Source organism: Ctenocephalides felis, unplaced genomic scaffold (genome assembly GCF_003426905.1).
Source record: "Ctenocephalides felis isolate EL2017-DRISC unplaced genomic scaffold, ASM342690v1 CF-g0.4_SCAFFOLD_02226, whole genome shotgun sequence".
Taxonomy (NCBI): domain Eukaryota; kingdom Metazoa; phylum Arthropoda; class Insecta; order Siphonaptera; family Pulicidae; genus Ctenocephalides; species Ctenocephalides felis.
Genome location: NW_020538380.1, coordinates 1497 through 24448, shown reverse-complemented (window position 1 = coordinate 24448; position 22952 = coordinate 1497). Strand labels below are relative to the sequence as shown.

The following is a 22952-nucleotide window of genomic DNA, read 5'->3' as shown; positions in this document are numbered from 1 at the left end:
AAGACTGAAACCGGCCTTCTGTTTCTCTCGTACAAGTTTTCTTTCTTCCCCGTACAGGTTTGACTTGTTGTAAAAAATAAAAACATAGATACAATTTGATGAAAATTGACAAGCAAACCTTCAGCAAATAATGCCATACACTTATTCAATAAAAAACCATCAGCAACATATTAATATGTTAAGCTTAGCAGTTTTGTAAAGAACATGATATACATTAGCAATATTATCCAGAAGGGAAGTGATATTCTTGTAAATATTTAGAAAATACTAATGTGAGTGCTTTTTCAGTGAAAAAATGCGATAATAACGCTCTTTCAAATTGGTCCTAATGGAGCAGCTTTGCACTTGGCATTTAAATTTAGTCGCGAAAGCGTTTGCTTGAAGCATTAAACATCATTGAAAAGTATGAAAAGAAGACAAATATTTTGGAGGCACTTTGTTGGCCCGTTTAGGTGATTTCATACTATATATATATATATATATACGGTGTCCCAGATTGTGATGTCAAGCGAGAACGGGGTGAAACCGTAACCGTGAACATTTCTAGGACTGGCACTAAATTGTGTTGGCAAATTTTATCAGAAGTGTCATCAGAATTGTAAAGTCGTCAAAACTACTTAATAATTTTATTATTGAAAATTTTCGAATGAAAAAATAAGAACCTATACATAACACGGCTAACGCATTTCGCTCACATTCAGTTCAAATGTTTGTCTGAAGCACATTGACTTTCCGCGTATTATAAATATTTGAACTGATCGTGAGTAAAATGCACTAGCAAAGTTTTTCTGGTTTTACTCGGAATTTTTCAATAATACAATCATTAAGTATTTTACCATTTTACAGTGCTTATTAAATGTGCCAACATTTGGTGAAACTTGCCAACACACTTTAGTACATTTTTGTAAGGAGAGCCTCTCAAAGTCGATCGATTTTGAATTTATAGTTCAGCAAAGGATTTCTTGAAAACTCGAAGCGATTATGATTTTTTTTATTGTGATCCGAGAAATGTTATTCACGGTTATCGTTCCAAAGTTTAAATGAACAAAATTAAAGTTAATCAAAATAACTGAAAAATGGTCATAATTTCACCAAAGCTCTAGGTTTCATTTAAAAGTACATAATTTCCAAGCATATGTTAAGATAACTTTTTTTTTAAGTTTTTTCAGGACAGTTAAGGTCAATACTATCACCCCGTTTCGGCTTGTCAAGGTCTGGGACACCCTATATATATATATATATATATATATATATATATATATATATATAATTTAATGCCTATAATCATTCTTCGGATTTTTCAAAATTCTGATTTGTGCGCGTTTTTATTGTATCTCTGCTCCGATTATCAATTTTAGTGTCACCTTTGACCTATTAACCGACATAAGAATCATTATCAGATGACTAAACTAGCAAAATATTTTAACAAATATGTTTACATGCATACATGATTACACACAAATACACACACACACACACACATATATATATATATATATATATATATATATGTATATATATATATATATATATATGTATGTATGTAATGTGTGTGTATGTTTGTACGTATTGCTATGTAGGTAATGTGTGTGTTTATTTATGGGTATGTATTCAAATATATATTATCTTTGTTTTACATTTCATTTTGTATGTGTGCATGTAAGATTGTATTTGTAAATTTGTAATGTTAAGGATATGATAGAATTTGAAGACATTATATTAATCGCCCTTGTGCTAAGAAAATGTGCATAATAATTTAATTGAACTTTAAATAAAAAATAAAATAAATCAGTAATAGCAGTAATAAAATCATTTTATTGTAAGTATTCATAACAAATAAAAAACTAAATTAATAATAATTAATAAGTAAAGAAAAAAGTTTGAAGTGAAGTGGAAATTTAGTATTTATAAAAATTGGTTAAAATAATGTTATAAAAATATAACAAGTAATTGAAATGTAATTATAAAAATAAAAATTTGAAGTTTTGTTATATAATTATTTATACACTTTACGGTAGTGATTACGTAAAGGTTTCACAATTAAGTTATATCATATATGCAAGTGTATTATATTGCGTATGATTTTTATAAATAATTCTGAACTCTTATAAAACATGATTTTATCATAAACTATATTCTTGTTAGGTTCAACAAGGGCAGACAAATACACAATAAAAATGCATAAATTAACTTTAAATAGCATGCAAAAGTCATGTGGATTTTATAATATTGTAAAGTGGCATAATACTTCAAAATGGCAAAAGATAATCTGCAGCAACCCTTCATTTTTGAAATATTCTTCACCCTCGCAACCTTTTTCGAGTAATGCAGATTTTCCAGCGAGACATATCGGACCTCGGGAACATGATATCAAGGATATGCTGGCATTCTTAAACTCTAAGGTCTGTCTACTACTATATAGTGTTATAAGTGGGATCACACATATTACTTGATATTTCAAATTAAAATTAGCAATCATAATCAAATCTCTGGCATATCATCACTGAAACCTAATGTTCTTAAATTAAATAAGATGTAGATAATTATGAATTAGATATCACTGCATGCAATAAATTATATTTTTAGGCAAAGAAATTGATATATGATGTTGTTCGTAGTGATGTATTATAAAATATATGGCAGGATTAATTTCCCAGAAAAATGTGAAATATTGTGTTCTCTACCTCTTAGTCTTTTTCCAAAAAAATTCTATATTTTATGTAACTAAAGATCTAAGATGAAACAAATACTATATACCTATCTTATGATAATTTATTAAATTTTCAGTCGTTAGATGATTTATCTAATAATGCAGTTCCTTCAGACATTCGAATAAAAAAGCGTATGGAAATAAGTGATCCTTTAAGTATGTAAAATTTTATAACAAACATAAAATATTCTTTTCACATACATTATAATTAAATTAAAACATTATTTTAAATTTAGGCGAGTACGAATTAATCCAAAGAATTCGTAAAATTTCTGAACAAAATCAAATTTGGCGCAGCTATATTGGAATGGGTTATTATAATTGTTGTGTGCCGCATACTATTCTAAGGAATATATTTGAGAATCCAGGCTGGACGACCCAATATACTCCCTATCAACCAGAGATAGCTCAAGGAAGATTAGAAAGCTTACTTAATTATCAAACTATGGTATCCGATTTAACCGGCTTAGACATAGCAAATGCTTCTCTTTTAGATGAAGGTACCGCTGCAGCTGAAGCTATGGGATTATGTCATAGGTGAATAACAAGAGATATTTATTAATTTGGAGCTTCTACATTTATAAATTTTAATTTTTAATTCAAAGAAATATATTAAAAGTAATAAGAATAATATTGGTTTACATACGCCTATTTTCAATTATTTTCAGACAAAATAAAAGAACCAAGATATTTGTTTCTAAAAATTTGCATCCACAAACTATTGCGGTTGTTGTGACAAGAACGGATGCTCTTGGTCTAGAAGCTGTCGTAGGTAAAATAAAATTGTTTATATAAACTACTATTTTTTTAGTAGTCTATAAAAATATGTATTAAAATGATATCACAAGAGATTCGCATGTACTCGTATGTGCAAAAAGGTTAATACCTTCTTGTGTAATTTTTTTTTAGCACTGGCGGATTTGCATAGGTAATCAAATTATTATCAATTTGGTTATTAACTATTACATGGTTAATACTTTTGTTAATGTAGGATACAAAAAAAAATTATATAGAACTTTTCAACTATTTTATATATTTAGGTAGTAAATATATTTACGTATTAAATGTAATTATCCATGTTTTTGCTATATTATAGCTTCCGCATTTTATTTATATTTAAATTGCATGATATTGTTTTAAAAATTATTTATTGTTCTTTCGTTAAGATTATTATTAAACTTGTCGTTTATATTATAGGGGACATTCATCAAGCAGATTTATCCAATAAGGACTTCGCTGGAATACTGTTGCAATATCCCGATACTACAGGAGACATCCAAAACTTTGAATCGGTTGTGAAAGAAGCTAAGAAAAATAACGTAAGGAAAGTTTTTAAGACAAAAAATTAACTGGATATATTATGTATATTCATTAAACCTTTGGCTACAAAAAAGTTTTCCACAAGAGCGACACTGCTTTAAGAGCCAGCAGATTGTCAAAGTATTTGTTACGTAAAATAGTTTTAGATTTTATGATCATTATCAATAAAAATGTACGTCAAAATTAAATTACACTTTTAAAAACTCAAAATCACAATGACAAATTGAGATTTCAATAATTTAACACAGAGAGTGATAGATAGTGAAACAAAAATTCGACACACTTTATGTCATCTATAGGCGACGCTCGTACACACAGGTTGCATGTAGGCGGCGCTCGTAGCCAAAGGGTTAAAAATTTACTACTTTAAACCTTTAATTAATATTATAAACTCAACATTTATAGTTAAATATAATACACAGATCATCCAAATTATAATTTGAGTCGATGTCGACGGGAGTAAAAACTAATGTTGTAAAACAAGTCAGTAATTTTATTTCACAATTAGAATAATCTTGTTGTTTGTGTTAACATGTATCCGCTTATCGCAACAAAATTGTATATTAAGATAATCATAAGAAGTAAGTAATAATAAAGAGTAAAAAAATAATTAAAATTTGCACTAATTTATACTTTCTATCTCCCATTTATTCACAAGTTTAAGGGGCACAACTAGTGTGAAGTTTTGAAAAAATCGATTTTTGTTTTTTTTTATATTTCAGTAGATTACATGTAGATTATCATTATTAATCATTATTAAAATTTCAAATTGATATCTCAAATAGTTTTTGAGTTACAGCCATTTAAAATGTAGTTGACAGTCGAAAAACGACCAAAATTTTGGGTAAAATTCGACTTTTTTTTAAAAACGCCGCCATTTTGTCAATTTTTTATTTATTTCTTTTATCGTAGTTCATTTTACAGAAATATTATCTAGTTTAACGAGAATTATTTTTTTTATTTCATCCACGTAGAAGGCCGAAATCACTGCAGCAGTTAAGGGCCTTTTTTTGTCGCGCCGTTGGAGATCAACGATAACTTAAAAACTATTTAATTTTTTTCTTCAAAAAATTTACTATGTATTCTTAAAACATTTATAAATATATATCTAAAATTTTGAAATGATTGATAAAGTAATTTTTTAATATAAATTCCCAAAAATTACCTTTTTTTAGGCGGTTACACTAGTTGTGCCCCTTAATTTTAATTTCGTTACTTTGAATTGTATACGATACGTTGTCTTCTTTATTGCCATATACTATATTGATAATACCTGATAAATATAAGGCTTGGTGATTTATTTCTAGACATTGGTTGTTTGCGCAACAGACTTATTGTCGTTGGTTTTGTTGCGTGCTCCTGGAGAATGGGGCGCAGATATATGCGTCGGTACCAGCCAACGTTTCGGAGTTCCATTGGGATACGGTGGACCGCATGCTGGTTTCTTCTCATGCAAAGAATCGTTGGTTCGTCTAATGCCAGGCAGAATGATGATTGGTGTAACGAGGTAATCTTAAATAAGGAGTGTGGCCTTATTAAAAATTCAGACTTCTCATATTTATAATATTATCTATGGAAAAATGAACATACTGCACAATTTCTTTCATACTATTACAGGCACAAGCGTTTCGGGGTCGTGGTTTGTCACATCATTAGTGTAAATATAAATAAATATTTTTAATTAACCCTTTACGGCCGGATGGTGACTATATGTCGCCACGTTGAAACCTCTAGTAACGATCGATTGCTCATACAAAAATATAGTAAATTTAGGAAAAAGATACTAACATATTACTCTTTATTCAAACATATTGGTATCGTGATCATACCATGGTCAGTGCACAGGCCTCTGACTTATAAAGTTTTGTAGAGCAGCGTACCATTTTGCCTTTGTTTGCCTCTGCAAATTGGGGCAACTCTTTTCTATCTGATTGTATTGTTCCAACCGCAATCTAAGAAGTTTCGTTGTCGCATAACTTTTGCAAATAATAGGCTTCTAAAAAAATTATCTGTCCACAACCTAAATATGGCTCATTCGATTTACGCAGCAAAGTCGCTCAAGAGGATATTTGATGCTTTGGTCTCATTCTTGCCCCAGTAGGGAAAATATTTTAGAAAGTACAGTAGAATCCGATTAGTATGACGCCGGATATATTGACAACCGCTTAATATGACGTAATCGCACTAGGAATTTGGTTTCCATATAAAATTCCTTAAAAAAACAGCTATCTAGTCGGATATATTGACATCGCTTACATTGACATGTCGCTTATAATGACCATTTTTGCAAAAAATATGTCCATTATAATGACCGACATGATTTACATGATGTGGCAAAGTCTACGAAAGCAATTGCTATGTCTTTTGTGCACACTAGCACCAGGGACTGTTTTACAATAAAATTATGTAAAGAAATGAATCAAAAATTACTGATTACTTACATTAAAAAAACACATTTGTATGTTTATGGTAGGGAGAATTATTAATGGCGCACCACGGATATCTCATAAACAAATAAAATTAGATTTTTTTTAACAATTATATTTGATAGTAGAGGGCGAAAAATGTATAAATTCTAACCAGCCATCACCTTTATTCTTATGACTTTACTATCAGAAGATAAGCGGCACATAACTGCAATAAAAAGGACCAGCTGAACCTTTACTTTGGCAAGGTGTAAGCATAAAATAGTAAGTTTAAAAAAAGCAATTTTACAAGAGATTAATGAATAAATTGTTATTGGCTCTTCTGATGAATTTTTCTGACCAATAGCAGATCAATGTAATACACTGTGTTGTCTTTTTAAAAATGTACCCACGAATTAATATTTTGCGTTATTATTTAAATTATAATTAATTATTAATATTTTTAATGTGTCATTTTTATTTTTAATTTAAACGTTTGTATAGGCTTTTCTTTTAAATTACTGAAACATGTAACATATTTACATATTAAAGAGTTTTTCTTCAGTACGCTTTTAATGACGACCGGTTAGTATGACGAGATTTCGGCGTCCCTTCGATGTCATACTAAGCGGATTCTACTGTACTTGCTTCTAACATCTGCAGCTAATCAAAATGTTATTCCCAATTTTCTTGATTCACATATACTGAGTAAATGGGCACAAATTTCAACAGAATAGTTTGCAATAAATAATTTTGCAGCATTAAATGAAATAATAAATTATAACATGAAAACTTTCCCACCAGATAGATTATGACAAATTTTGATGAAAAGAAAGTAAGTTTCGTGAGTCTAAAACAGTAAGACAATTTAACTCGTATCTGACAAAATAGTTATAGCACATATAAATTATTGGAAGTAAGGCAGTAAGGAGGAAAAGAAATTACTCTTTGTATACCGTTTATTATTTCGTGAAAAACCAAAAAAATATTAAAAAAATGACTTAACTAGTGGGACGCATGGCATCTAGCCTTAAGACAAATTGCTGGAACTTCCCGTACTAAAAATTATTTTTAAAGATTAACATTTTTGAAAAAAAAATACTCTGAAAAATTAGATTTTTGAGAAACTATAAATTTTTGACAAAAATTTACTTTTTTTGAAAAGACTTTTTGGAGAATTTATTTTGAAATATTTTGGAAATTATGAACTTTTTTTTCAAAGCAATCGTACTGCTTTAACTGCATAGAGACGAAATATCGAAGCGCATAAGTGCGCGTCGCCGTCTAGCGGATAAACATTGGTACGGAACTCATAGGAATGTAAAAAAAAAATTATACTTATTGTTAAAATCTCTATAAAATATTAGATAATTTGATGTGCATGTGTATAATGATCATTTTTGACCGCCAGATGGCATTTTTTTACTTTTTTTACTAGATTTCCTAAACCGGTAGACCTGCCTTCACGAAAATTTGATCAGTTCTTCATCTTGTTAATACAAGTAAAATGTTTTTTTGAAATATTCAAATCGGACGCTCCGTTCTTTTAAAAACTGGGTTACCGTTTTTCTTTTTTTGCCCCATATCTTCGGAACGACTAGACCTGCCTTTGCCAAAAACTAATCAGCACGTCTCCTTATCAATACGAATCGAATTTTTTTTGAATTATTCAAATCGCTTCATTCGTGTTCCCGAAATCGTCGACGAAAATTTGTATCCGCACACACATATACACACGCGCACACAACACATACATCCATTTTTTCTGAAGTATGCCAAAATATTCAGAAACCTCTTAAACGTAAAGTTATATAAAAATTTTCATTTTCGATTTTTTGCGATTAATATAACTTACCCTACGGGAAATTAAAAAAAAATATTATGTATATATCACATTAAAAGTACAAATTAGTCAAATTGACTCGCTCAGTCATTTTAGTGTTAATAAATAATTTCTTGTTAGGGATGCTGATGGGAATCATGCATATAGACTAGCGTTGCAAACTAGAGAACAACATATTCGGCGGGATAAAGCCACAAGTAACATTTGTACAGCGCAAGCCCTACTGGCCAATATGTCTGCAATGTTTGCAGTATATCATGGACCTGAAGGGTTGAAAAAAATTGCACAAAAAGTCCACAAGTCTACACTTACTTTAAATGCAGGTAAAACATAGATATTATTCTTTGTAGAATAATCATTTGATGTCAATTCATATCAATTGTTTTGAAAATCTCAAACCGTTAAAGTTCAAATGATTTAAATTATGACTTAAGTTTCAAAACTCATAATTGGTTCAAACTTTAAACTAAAGCAAAAGCTTTGTAACTTCAGCGAAATTAAAACAATTGACCAAGTTAAAACAAGTCAAAACTGGTTAATGCAAAGATTTTATTTTTGATGAAATGATGTCAACAAAATTTTGACTTTTTTATAAATTTTGTAGGTTTAAAACTAGCAGGTCACGAAGTGCAAAATTCTACGTTTTTTGATACATTGCAAGTTAAATTAAAGAATACAATGACCGTTCAAGATCTTCGGAAGAAAGCCGAAGAGAAGCGCATTAATTTGCGGTACTTTGAAGACGGAACTGTAGGAATAGCATTGGATGAAACAGTTAGCGAGAGCGATTTAAGTGACTTACTAAGCATATTCGGATGCGAAAAAAAGATGGATGAGGTGAATAAAAGGAATTTTAACATATTCGAACATCATAAACGAAAAGCCGAACATCTTGATATCATAAAAACGAATGCGAATTTAAATTTATGTAAATTCCATCGTTCTTGTTTTCATTACATTTATTATCTTTTACAGATATGTCAATCTGATCATATGAAAACTTATGATATAGAAAATAGTGAATTTAAAAGAACTTCAAATTATTTGACTCACCAAATTTTTAACATGTATCACTCAGAAACCAAAATTGTACGTTATATGAAGAGGTTAGAAAATAAGGATTTATCTCTTGTGCACTCAATGATTCCATTGGTAAGTAAAATCGTGCGTGCTTGTCGTTTTCACTGTTTCATATTAGTTTCGAAAATATTTCTTAATATTTTATTTTTAAATATATTTATTTTGCTATTTATTTAAAAGTTCTAATAAAATTTTTCTACTTCGTTAATTTTTGTTTATCTAAACTTGTAACTGTTATACATTACATAAACATCTAAACTTGTCATTTTTATATATCACATAAATGCAATAGTGTATTTTTTTATTCATTTATTTATTATTATTTATTTCTTCCTTAGATCTTTCAATATTACACCAGTTATATAATTACATCCAATAATGTAACCATCTTGTTGACAAATTCGATGTAAAACACTAAAAGTTATGTTACACCTTTTCCTTATAAAAGGATTTTGAGATAAATAAGATACCCTTGTCTGCTTTTTCACTTATTTGTATATAGGTTGTAAGGCATTCAAAAAAATATATATCGTGTGCGTACCTAATAAAAATAATATAGTGCTAAGTAATTTAATTGCAATCAGTGCAGTATCTAATATATTTAATTTAAAAACATTTAATTTTATCATTTTATAACCAACTTTATATTTAAAATTATGTGTTTTGAATGCCGTTTTTAATATCACTTTAATATATAGAGCAATGAGCAACATTTCGGCAATATTGAATATAATAATAAACATATAAGGAAATCAATACTTTATGGCATTATGCTTTTCATTTCATAACATAATATAATTTAATTCGCAGATTTTTTGAAAAACCATTTTTTACCTTTTGATTCCTATTGTAAATTGTTACACTAGTAGAAATTCAATTGAATGTTCAGTCGTTGTTCCCAAAACCTGGAAGATCCACTAATAGCAACAAATATATACTACACATAAAAAACATATACATACATTTTTTTTGAGATATGCAAAAATGAACAAAAAATTTGGAAACGTGAAAAAACAATTTTTTTTGCGATTTCAATAACTCACCATGAGTAGGAATTATGTGTACCCAGAATTCTGTATATACGGTTATCTTAAGATATCCTGAAAGGTATATACGCCATGTGTAAAAGTCAAAAATATTTTTCAAAATTTCTTTGAGAAACCAATTTATATGGTTGAGATGATGCAAATCTGCGAAAAACATGTAAGATTAGTAAGAGGTTTATTTTATCGAACTCAACATTTATAACCACTTGAACCGTTGGTTTAAGAAACCTTAATTTTCTTGCAGAACCATTCAATATATAGATCTATGTAACCCCTATTTATCTATATTCTACTAGTCCATTAATGACTTAAAGCTATGAATGCATATAGTACATAATGTTTGTACTTACAGATAAATGTTAATCTTATAGGGTTCCTGTACAATGAAATTGAATTCTACTACTGAAATGATGCCATGCTCGTTTCAACATTTCACAGAAGTGCATCCATTCGCACCACGCGAGCAGGCTGCAGGATACCACTTCATGTTCAAAGAGCTTGAGAAAGACTTGTGCGCCATCACGGGATACGATAGAGTTTCTTTTCAGCCAAATAGGTGAAATACAATCAGTCCCATAAATCATCTCGAATATTGCATTATTTTCCATTTTTTATTTGAATTTTCTATACTTTCAGCGGTGCCCAAGGTGAATATGCTGGCTTAAGAGCAATCAAAGGTTATCATGAATCCTTAGGTGAGGGGCACAGACACATATGTTTGATACCCGTTTCCGCCCACGGTACTAACCCCGCCTCGGCTCAAATGGCTGGCATGAAGGTACTTCAACAATAATATTAATAATATTTAGCTAATTCAGAAGAAAAATATAAACTAGTGGGGCGCATGGCATCGTGCCTTAAGGAAAATTGCTGGAACTTCCCGTATCAAAAATTATTATTTTTTTAAAAACTATTAACATTTTTGAAAAAATTTTACTTTGAAAAAATTAGATTTTTGAGAAACTATAAATTTGACAAAAAATTACTTTTTTTGAAAAAAAAAATTATTAAAAAAAATGTTTTCTTTTTTGACATATTTTGGAAATTCTGAACTTTTTTTCAAAGCAATCTTATTGCTTTAACTGCATAGAGACGAAATGTCAAAGCGCGTAAGCGCCGCGTTGCCGTCTAACGGATTAACATTGGTACGGTACCCATAGGAATGTAAACAAAATTTATACTTATTGTTAAAATCTCTATAAAATATCTGATAATTTGATGTGAACAACATTTTTAACTAACATTTTTTTTACTTTTTTCATTAGATCTCTGAAACCGCTAGACCTGCCTTCGTGAAAATTAATCAATTTTTCATCTTGTCAATACAAGTAAAATGTTTTTTGAATTATTAAAATCGGACGCTCCGTTCTCTTAAAAACTGAGTTACCATTTTTGGCACTTTTTGTCCCGTATCTTCGGAACGGCTAAGCCTACTTTTGCCAAAAACTAATCAGCACGTCTCCTTATCAATACGAATCGAATGTTTTTTGAATTATTCAAATTGGTTGATCGGTGTTCCTGAAATCGTCGACGAAAATTTGTATCCGCACACACACACGCACACACACACACATACACACATACACACACACACACATCCATTTTTTAAGGTATGCCAAAATACTCAGAAACCTTTGAAACGTAAAGATATATAAAAAATTTCATTTTTGATTTTTTTGCGATTGCTATAACTTGCTCTACGGGAAGTTAATTATATTTCATCAGACAAAAATACCAATCTAAAGCGTTATTTAATAAAAAAAATCATATTAGACACCAATAATATAATTTCTATTGTGATATGAAATTTCTATCAATGTGAAATTCAATAAATCTATGAAGATGACTGATGATTTTATTTAGCAATCAATTTAGTTTTGATGTCTAATAAATGTTAAGTTTTTTTCGGAAGGTTTCAAAAATGTTGAAGATCCAATTATTTTTTGTTAATTTGTGCATTTTTCTTTTATACTAATCTTTAGTTGCTTTTCTTGCTTTGTTCTGATGGTCAGAGAAACTATGTGATTACTTGTATTTTGAAGTCACGTGTGAGTGTTTTAGGTGGAACCTATTAAAGTCACGTCGGATGGGCTAGTCGACTTAGATTATTTGAAGCAACAGCTAGAAAAACACAGCAAGAATATATCTTGCCTTATGATTACATATCCATCAACATATGGAGTTTTTGAGGAGACAATTGGCGAAGTTTGCCGTTTGGTGCACTTGCACGGTGGACAGGTATAAAATTTAAATAGACAGTGAGAAACATCGATTTTTAATAGTTATGAAATATAATTAATTTTGTGTCCAATTTTGTTGAAGGTTTACCTGGATGGCGCGAATATGAATGCACAAGTTGGATTATGCAGGCCCGGAGATTATGGCTCAGATGTTTCTCATTTGAATTTACATAAAACGTTTTGTATTCCCCATGGAGGAGGCGGCCCGGGTATGGGACCCATTGGCGTGTGAGTATTTTATATTAATAATTGTACACACACACACATATATATATATATATATATATATATATATATATATCGAAAATTATTCTCATCATTCAGAATTTTGATCAATTTTATTATATAAACAAATTTCCTAAGGCCTATTATATTTTAGATTTTTGTTAAGACCATGAAACTAATCATGGGCTTCACTAATCTCATTATTAAAATCGTAAAATATTTGATATGATTAATTTAATATGATTGAATTTTGAAAATTGGTTCAAGATTTTTGATGAAAACGTTAACGAAATGTTTTGCAATTTTCCGCTAATTGTATATTTTGCTGTCAAACGGGTCAGATAACTTGAAAAGTCGAGAAAACATAAAGAAACACCAAAAAGTTAAAAAGATAATTGTTACTGTAAAATATATTTGTATATATACGATTTTAAACTGCAAATTCAATTGGATGCATGAAGGTCTCAGAAATCTAAAACGTGATAAAAATATCTATCTTATCTATCATAAATCTAGAGCAATAGATATATAAATGCAAAAATATATATCTAATAAAATCTCACTTCCTCCGCGACATTATTATGTTTATTATGCATTATTATGAACATATTATGAATTACGTTTTGTTATTACAGCAAAAAGCATTTAGAACCATTTTTACCTAGTCATCCTGTAATAGACCCATTGGCAGATTTGGGAAACAAAGCTAGTTCATTTGGTGTTGTAAGTGCTGCTCCATATGGATCTTCTTCCATACTTCCGATCAGTTGGGCTTATATAAAGGTACATTTTACAAATGTTTACCAGAATTAAGCATTTTTATTTTAATACTTATTTATTGCATATTATATGCATGTATTTCTTTACTGTTATTTGGTTGTAGACCGTGACATTTTTACTTTAATGATTTGTTATTTTTTGAGCTGCAGCTATTGTTTATTTTACCGTTGATCCGCGTTTTTTCTTAATGGACTAAAAATGTCATATTATGGTCTAACTTAAAATTTAATTACATATTTTTTTCTTTTTCTCGTAAATAATAAATTTCATAAATAGTTTTTGGTAAATCTCAAGTCATTAAAATTATTGTTAAAATAATATAAAAAATAATAATTAATATTTTAATTAATTGTTCAGATGATGGGAGCAGATGGACTTCGTAAGGCGACGCAAGTTGCAATACTTAACGCAAATTATATGAGCAAAAAGCTCGAACCATATTATAAAACTTTATTTAAAGGTGATAAAAGCAACCTTTGCGCACATGAATTCATATTAGATGTGAGGGATATTAAGAAAACTGCGAATGTTGAAGCAGTCGATATTGCAAAACGTCTGATGGACTACGGTATGTACAATAATCGCACAAATTGCGATTCGATCAAATTGACAAGGCAAAGAATATATAAAATATTCTAGATACTTTTATAGCGGGTTTTTGTTAATACTTGTGATTGCACATTTCTACACTAGTAGCACCTTAAGGAGTAACACCACTGAAATAGCCCAAAAAACGTGTTTTGGGCATTTTTGGTGAAAGAAAAAGTAATAAAATTCTGATAGTAGAGCAAGTTCATTTGGTGTATATTTAAATAGGAATAAAAATTATTATAACAAGATATTCAAAAATGAAGGCACCACTGCCACTTCTGCGAGACACGTAAAATTTGGATTTGCACGTAGAATTTAGATTTGCATAAAATTTTGATTTTTACGAAAAAGGACTTATAAAAAAAATAATGCTTATAAACTAACCTTAATTTTTAATGATTAAATTAACATATCAAAAATTTCCTACACACTTTTCTTCAAAACCTTATTTTAAAAAATTAGAACAAACAAATTTGAATGAAAATTGTTAGAGATTCATCAGCGTTCGGTATGAAAAATCGAGTTTTGAGAAAAACTTGGGTGAGTTCAAAATTACGAAAAAATAATACTTTGAGGTATGAGATATTTTTTCATATATTCTAAGAGTTTCAACTTTTTTAGACTAAAAAATCGTTTGTTCCAAACATTTACAGTGATAATGTGCTCAATTAATAATTAAGATTTGATCAAGAGCATAACATCTATCATATATTATTAGTAGATAATAAATATTAAATTCGACAACATTTCGAACATTTAGATATTTATTGTAATAATATGCTTCAGAAAAATGTATTTTTAACCTAAGCACTTAAATCTAATAAGATATCGTTTTTATTTTATATGAATTATAACATTAGATATTGATAACAAAATTAATTAATAAATTCAAACGTTGAATAGGATTTCACGCACCTACCATGTCTTTCCCTGTGACCGGAACTTTGATGGTTGAACCCACAGAGTCGGAAGACAAGGAAGAACTCGATAGATTTTGCGAAGCACTCATATTAATTCGTAAAGAAATAGCATTAATTGAGGAAGGAAAATTAGATAGACAAAACAACCCATTAAAATTATCTCCACACACACAACGACAGGTTACAATGGAAAATTGGACAAGAAAATATTCAAGAGAAATGGCAGCTTTTCCAGCGGTTTGTTAATTTTAAACTAATAATTTAACTATAAATTTTCTTTAAAATTATTTTTATGATTGGATAATTTATATATATATATATATATATATATATATATGTGTGTGTGTGTGTGTGTGTGTGTGTGTGATATGTGTATGCGCATATATTTGATATGAAAGTAATATATTTATTATTTACAGCCGTTTGTTAATCCGGAAACTAAAATTTGGCCAACTGTTGCCAGGATAGATGATATCTATGGAGACAAAAACTTAGTATGCACGTGCCCACCAATGTCATCCTACACATAAATTATTAATATTCAAACTAGAAAATTGCCACAAATTGAACATAATAATACTAAAATAATGCATACTTCAACATAAATCATAAAATGCTAATAGTAACAAATGATAAAATTTGGACCTACCACCATTATTTGTTGTGGAACTAATTGAAATTTATTAAGCATGCTTCAATCTCTCGTAGGTTTTTGATATGCGATAATTACTTATTTATTTTTATAATAAAAACAAATGTTTCTCAGAGTTTGTCGATTTGTTTAAATTTTACTATTTTCAGTCATGTTTTTCAATCATGTTGGATCGAAACTACCCAGTAAACAATACATGTTGCCGTAATGAAACTTGTGAGTTACAAAGTTATATAACAAATGTTAACTAAAATTTACATAAGCGCAATGTAACTTTGAGTTAGAAAGTTATATAACAAATGTTATCTAAGTGTAATATACGCGCAATATATATCGATAGTTACAATGTTACATAACAAATGTTAACAAAGTAAGTGTAATATACGCGCAATGTATATCAGGAGTTACAAAGTAATGTACTATTGTTACCTTATATAATAAATGTGCAATGTTTTGTTAGAAAATATTTTCCACAATTTTCTCGACGTTTCTAGTCATTCTGGGTCGAATTTGGAAATTTGAAAAAAGTATAAGTGTGTGATGTGAGCCGACTTTTTTCAAAAATGGCTGGGCCGATTTCAAAAATTTAAAAGCCATTTCATGAAACTCTATGACGACTTGCGTTGATTAGATTTTCGAGAACGATCGGCCAAGAATTAACAGAAAAGTGCTAAAAATTATGTCCACGAAAGTGATCCGTTAATCTTACGTTTTTATTTCAAACGAGACTGATGCTTAACTTAAGAATTGTTTCGATTTTTGCTACCCCGAGACCTCACGCGTCTTTATTTATAGATTATCTTCATTTTTTTTTTCTAAAGCAATAATTTTTGTATTTCATCTATATGAATTTGGGCATAACAACGCTTTTTGTAGTTTACACCAATATCGAATCGTTGAATTGATTAAATTTCATAGAGCTTACAAGTGTGTCTTGTAAGTGAATATTTATTATAAAATTGTCAAAAGTACCATTTGGTGATGTTGGTTGGAGATCTGACGTATTTTTGCTTTGCCGTAAATAGTTTTTCAAAAAAAATATAGTTGTTTAAAGTTTTTTATGTTTTTTTATAATGTCAATTTACTATATAGGAGATCTTAGATCTTTAATTCATGTTGTTGTTCTGGGATAACATGAGAAACTAACTTAAAAATCTTTAAAGACTTTTATAGCTTTGGAACAAAAATATTTATATATTTTCTTAACTATAAAATTTGGATTAAAATCCGATATCGATAATTATGTATAAATAATCTTACATTTTTTAAAACATTTATCTTTTTTATGAACTTTTATAATACTTTAAGTAATAAGTTACATATGAGTGACAAGTGTGTGTTATAGAGTTCCTCTAATACGAAAGTGTACAACCAAATATTCAACTAAGCACATAATTGCATCGATCATGCTGATTAGTTTTTGGTAAAGATCGGCCGGGCGGTTTCTTGTGATTAAATGTTAAAAATTTATTTTGTTTTTAATTAGAATTAACATGGTAACAGGGTTTATGTTCTAAAGAAACAAATATTCGAATATATATATATATATATATATATATATATATATATATACACATCATATATATATACAGTAGAACCTCGATTATCCGGACCTCGGTTATACGGATTCGCGATTATCCGGACATAATCGCGTCGGAACTTGCATATTCTGATGTGCATATATACATTAATACATTCTCTGTTTTAACGTGCATACATACATTTTTAAAGGGTGGTGTTATCCCTTAAAGATAAAATAAATGTTATAGAATCATTGAAAAAGGCGAAACCGGCCGTAAGTTAGCTTATAGGTATGGTGTAGATATAGATACATCCACTATAAGCGATATTAAAAAGAATGCCGATTCAATTTTGTCGTACACTTGCAAGTTAGATTGTAAAGAGGGTAGTGAAAATCGGAAAATGGTGAAGAGACCGAAAAATAAACTCTTAATATAATATGTATAATGTAATCTAAGTAAATATGTAAGTGTTAATTTTCTAATAAACATCGATTTTTATTGATATCTAGGTATGCATTTGTTATTTTTGATAAACAAAACATTATGCTTCATAATTTGGATTATCCGGATTTTCGATTATCCGGATGCCCATCGACAACAATTAGTCCGGATAATCGAGGCTCTACTGTATATATATATATATATATATATATATATATATATATATATATATATATATATATATATATTACGAAGCATGTGCTCCCACTGATTTTAAAACAGAGCTGTAGTTTCTATTCAATGCTATATTTTTTTTTTAATTTAAATTTTGGGCAGTATAGTAATACTGATTAAAAAGCTTATTTATCAATGTGTAATAATTTACTATATTCAATATTTAATTAAAAAATATTCAACATTAATATGCTCGAGATGAACATAAACAATAAAGAACTATATAATTTAAAATATCAAACACAATATCTATTATATGTCATTCATTTCTAACTTATATTAAAATAAATATAACAAAATTAATGTTCATGTAAATCAGGTTGTCGAAATCGTTGTTCTTTATCTTTGTTGCTAACATGTTCTTTTAGCAATTTCATAATGTTATTATCAAACTCATTTGGTACAGGCTTGTGTCCAGTCGCCCAATAATAAATATCCCAATCATTTAGTGGTAAATTTATGAGCTTATCATACTCTTCTGTTTCTTCTATTGTCATGCCATTCAAATATTTAGCTGCAAATGTGCTTAGCAATAAGCAGTTTTCTAACATTCCACGTTTGCGTGATTGATATAAAAGCCTGGCCTTTTTCTGGTTCAAAGATTCATCCCTTTTAATATTATACTGAGGGATTGGAGGCATTTTAGAGTCATCTACTTCCAATGATTCAAATTCTGGTGTCTTTGTTGCACATAACATTCGAAAAACAATGGGGACATTTTGAAAAAATATGCTTGTTCTACAATTTCTCGCAGCTATCATGGACATTGCTAATACTTCAAAAAATTAGTTTTCAACTAAAATAGAATAATATAAGTAACAAAAATGTTGGTCTTTCATTTAATAAAAGAACTCATAAAATAATGTCTCTCAGATAACTTTATTGAACATCTAAAAATCTTTAAAGAGAATGATATGTAGTGCAATATATTTTTCGAAATCGTATATATATATATATATATATATATATATATATATATATATATATATTCTTTTTCGAACAACAATTTACGATTAGAACTTTTAGTGGTAAAAATATTATCGAATAAAACTTATTATACTTCTGAATTTTAGAGTCCAATGTTTTTTATATATAATCATTTTCTAATTAATTTGTTTTACGAACCTGATCTACAAAAAGAAATATTGCACGGCCCAGAGATTTTGATTTTACATAACCTCGACTGACAAAACAAAACACTGACATAATGACAGGCTGACAGATGACAGTTGACAAACAGACATACTAAAATAGTTATACACAAATACATGCACATAGATAAGTACACATTTTGGTTATACACATAGATAAAGGAAGAGTATAAACAAGTATAAACATATTAGTATAAAACATACAAACATATTATACTTATTTATCTATGCATATTACTCTTCTTTTATCTAAGCATATTAGTATATTGTCTAGGAATGAAAAATCTGGATATGTGTGTGTGTGTGTGTGCGGATACAAATTTTCGTCGACGATTTTGGGAAGACCGATCAACCGATTTAAATAATTGAAAAAACATTCCATTCGTATTGATAAAGAGACCTGCTGATTAGTTTTTGGCGAAGGCAGGTCTAGCCGTTCCGAAGATACGGGGCAAAAAGTGGCAGAAACGGTACTAGCTTTAATAGATAAAAGAAGAGGATAGAGATCGCTTTTAAAATAACGGAGCGTCCGATTTTAATAATTCAAAAAACATTTTACTTGTATTGTCAAGATGAACTGATGATTAAATTTTTGGGAAGGGCGGTCTAGCGGTTATGGACTCTCAATAAAATAAGTTAAAAAAATGCTATTTGGTGGTCACAAATATTCATTAAACAAATTAAAGTAAATTTTTTTGGGTTTCGTACCAAGATTTTTAATTTTGAAGTTCATTTATATGGTTCAAACAAATATCCTCGACATTTTCGATAGTATGGAATACCCGATTTGTATCATTGAAAAAACATTCGGTTCGTACGCAAGGCATTTTTGCAAAAGGTACATCTTATCCTTCCGGAGATATGGAGCGCAAAGGGTGTAAAAATGTTCATGCTGCTTTTGAAAGAACGGATCATCCGATTAGATTAATTCAAAAAACCTATTGCTTGTGTAGATGGTGTGCAAAAAATGGTTTTACAAAAAATTTCGTAGTTTTGAAAATTTTCAAAAAACTAACATTTTTGAAATTTTTCATAATCTGGAAATAAAATCTAAATTTCAAAAAATTTGAAAAATACCGAAATTTAAAAAAAAAGATTACTTACAAAATGTCTTTATAATAAATAATCTATTTGAAATTATTCAAAACAATTATTGATTATTTTTATTCCTCAAATTTTTAATTATGGTAGGGAAGTTTCAGCTAATTGCCTTAAGGCACAATGCCATGCGCCACTAGTTTTTTTTTCAAAACGATAATTTTATTCAATTGTCTGGAATGGGAAATAATCTCATCAACTGGCAAAAAATTATTCACTGTCAATTTCATTAATGTGGTGAACTTTAACTCACAATATCAATATATGCTCGATAATATATGAGAGTAATGTGGTCCCCTGAAATAGGCATAAATGAATAATATAACATATATTGTAGATCACATATTATACAAAAAAAAATCATTAAAGTTTGCGCATATTGTTTATTAATATGTATACTTAAAAAGGTACACAAATTGGTTATAAAAACAATTACTAAATATTCAAGTTATTGCAGTTACATTTGCACAGAAAACCATTTTCAGCCACAGATTTCACATCCTCAAATATATTAAATTTTTTTTGAAAATCATATTTCATTTTACTTTATTATATCTAGTTTCTCCCTTTTAAAATCATGCATATTCATTTTTGCTTTAAATATATTAATACAATTGTAATTTAATTTAAGTTTTAATTTATTAATCACAAAACCCTTATGGTACAAATTAAAATATTTAATCACATCAGTAACTTAATTATTAATGAAAGGAACTATCTAAAATATCTTTATAATAAATATGTTCATCACACTTGTTAAGTCAATATCCTTCTGCTTTACCGAGATAAACTTTTCCTTCACATATAAAATCTTATTCAATAATAGTTGATTATTTTTAACTAAATTTAGCTAAGTGCCAGCTTTACATTTCAAGTCAATATTCTCCTGCTTTAGAGAGATCAACTCTTCCTTCATTCTTAAAATCTCATTCATTAATAGTTCATTATTTTCGGCCAAAATACTATTTTCCTTCATTACCTTCTTTTCATTCTCTCTCAGTTCTCTTATAACTTGATTATCACTTGATACATAGATTCCTGCAAAAAATATTTGTAATGTAATTGTGATCATAAAATAAATGCTTAATTAGCATGATAGCTTACCGCACTGTCCCCTGAATTTATGTTTTAGTATGTCCATTTGTGCTTTCATGTGCTGGGAATCTTTTTTAGACTTTTCCTCTATTGAATTACAAGATATGCGTAATTTATCACAGTCCCGTCTAAATTAAAATTATAAAATAACTATCTAATTAACTGAATATTTATTTTTATTGGTAATGATTCAAAAACATGCTATTCGTTTTGTTTTATGAGAATTGAAATATTGCTCTAGTATCTGGAACATATATAAAATCATAATCTGTAGTGCTATAATCAATTCAATTCAAACTCTGTTAGCAAAAAACTTTGTGAATGAGATTGGACAGCTTTCACAATACTTACTTTAGTTTTGTTTTTTCCTTGTTATCACTTTCTAGTTTACTTTTTAATTTGTTACAATTCATTTGTAATGCTGATATTTCAGTATTGCTAATTTGCAGTTCCCTTTTAAATTTGTTGTTCAATTTCTAAAAAGCAGTAAGTGATAAGTAAGCTTTGCTTCATTATATATATATATATATATATATATATATATATATATATATATATATTATTAGCGGTAATAAAACGGTGATGGAAATAATAAGCAAGGGAGGGGAAGAAAATTATTGTTTTTGTGATGCTCTCATACCATGGATCTTCCTTCCCATATATATATATATATAAATATATATATATATATATATATATAATATATATATATATATAAAAATATATAAAAAATATATATTATTTCACCACCTAAAGAAAAATCTCTCGCTTTATATATATATATATATATATATATATATATATATATATATATATGTATGTATGTATATAAGCATGCATAATACCTGTAATACTTCATTTTGTTTCAATATTTCTTGATTGTCATTTTCAATTTTTTTTTTCTTAGACTCGAGATTACGATAAAGTGTTATCAATTCCCACATCACATTACACAACGAGACTGCTGGATTTTTTGAGCATTGTAATGACATAGAATTAATCCCGAATATGAGAAGTTCCTAAAAAAATTTTTATGTAATGCTACTTAATCATTTTTAATATAAAATTAAATACCTCATCCAGTGTAATTAGGTTTTCAGTCAAATTCTCTTCATCGCATTTCAAATTTTCCGATATAAATTGTGAATTGTTCTTCCTTTGTAATAAAGCATTTATTTCATCATTTACATCATCAATATCAATTTCTTTTTCATGCTTCGCCATAAATGAATAGAAATCCATTCTATAAATATACCAGGTTAATCAAAATAAAAGAAATTTATGCAATTTTTGGCTACTCTATTTAAAAAATAACAAATAATTATAAATTTACGGTTAGTACAATAATAATCCTTTACACTCACTTTGTTGCAAGCAGTTCTGGTAAATTCTACAGTTTTAAAATTTTATAAGTTTACGTTCGGTCGGTACGAAAATAAATGTATTTTGGTATTTAAATAGAAGGGCGTACTCACTTAGCAGAAAACAAATCAACAAGTTGTCACCACCGTGTGACATACCTTTCTCTTATTGACGCGGTAGAGTTTGAGGGCGCAGCGGTCGCAGTCGTTCTGTTATAATTCATAAACTCATCATAA

The 22952-nt window shown here is 28.7% G+C and overlaps 3 protein-coding genes across 3 annotated transcripts; 1 reads left to right on the top strand and 2 right to left on the bottom strand.

Moving 5' to 3' along the window:
* The first annotated feature begins 1728 nt into the window (after window positions 1-1728).
* LOC113380575 (glycine dehydrogenase (decarboxylating), mitochondrial-like) lies at window positions 1729-15918 on the top strand. Its single transcript, XM_026619760.1, has 18 exons — window positions 1729-1819; window positions 2146-2402; window positions 2788-2866; window positions 2947-3247; window positions 3379-3482; window positions 3908-4029; window positions 5338-5537; window positions 8399-8601; window positions 8883-9115; window positions 9254-9430; window positions 10776-10960; window positions 11041-11182; window positions 12466-12642; window positions 12727-12872; window positions 13505-13652; window positions 14007-14217; window positions 15144-15397; window positions 15580-15918. Exons 2-18 carry the CDS (start codon window positions 2178-2180, stop codon window positions 15688-15690), a joined length of 3018 nt encoding a protein of 1005 aa, XP_026475545.1. The 5' UTR covers window positions 1729-1819; window positions 2146-2177; the 3' UTR covers window positions 15691-15918.
* Window positions 15919-18309: 2391 nt separating this feature from the next.
* LOC113380580 (succinate dehydrogenase assembly factor 2-B, mitochondrial-like) lies at window positions 18310-19264 on the bottom strand. The gene is made up of 2 exons (XM_026619765.1): window positions 19136-19264; window positions 18310-18806 (listed from the first exon to the last, which is right to left on the bottom strand). Exon 2 carries the CDS (start codon window positions 18775-18777, stop codon window positions 18310-18312), a length of 468 nt encoding a protein of 155 aa, XP_026475550.1. The 5' UTR covers window positions 18778-18806; window positions 19136-19264.
* Window positions 19265-21009: 1745 nt separating this feature from the next.
* Window positions 21010-22735, bottom strand: LOC113380579 (augmin complex subunit dgt5-like). Its single transcript, XM_026619763.1, has 6 exons — window positions 22719-22735; window positions 22429-22597; window positions 22200-22373; window positions 21706-21830; window positions 21364-21482; window positions 21010-21297 (listed from the first exon to the last, which is right to left on the bottom strand). Exons 2-6 carry the CDS (start codon window positions 22594-22596, stop codon window positions 21110-21112), a joined length of 774 nt encoding a protein of 257 aa, XP_026475548.1. The 5' UTR covers window position 22597; window positions 22719-22735; the 3' UTR covers window positions 21010-21109.
* Between the last annotated feature and the right edge of the window lie 217 nt (window positions 22736-22952).

Bases quoted from the DNA above. Each gene is read 5' to 3' on its own strand.
- LOC113380575 (XM_026619760.1), top strand. From the start codon at position 2,178: ATGCATAAATTAACTTTAAATAGCATGCAAAAGTCATGTGGATTTTAT. The intron at 3,483-3,907 runs GTAAAATAAAAT...TTTATATTATAG, and splicing joins TGGTCTAGAAGCTGTCGTAG to GGGACATTCATCAAGCAGAT. The intron at 12,873-13,504 runs GTGAGTATTTTA...TTGTTATTACAG, and splicing joins GGTATGGGACCCATTGGCGT to CAAAAAGCATTTAGAACCAT.
- LOC113380580 (XM_026619765.1), bottom strand. From the start codon at position 18,777: ATGTCCATGATAGCTGCGAGAAATTGTAGAACAAGCATATTTTTTCAA.
- LOC113380579 (XM_026619763.1), bottom strand. From the start codon at position 22,596: ATGGATTTCTATTCATTTATGGCGAAGCATGAAAAAGAAATTGATATT. The intron at 21,831-22,199 runs GTATTATGCATG...ACTGCTTTTTAG, and splicing joins AACAAAATGAAGTATTACAG to AAATTGAACAACAAATTTAA. The intron at 21,483-21,705 runs GTAAGTATTGTG...ATTTTAATTTAG, and splicing joins AAGGAAAAAACAAAACTAAA to ACGGGACTGTGATAAATTAC.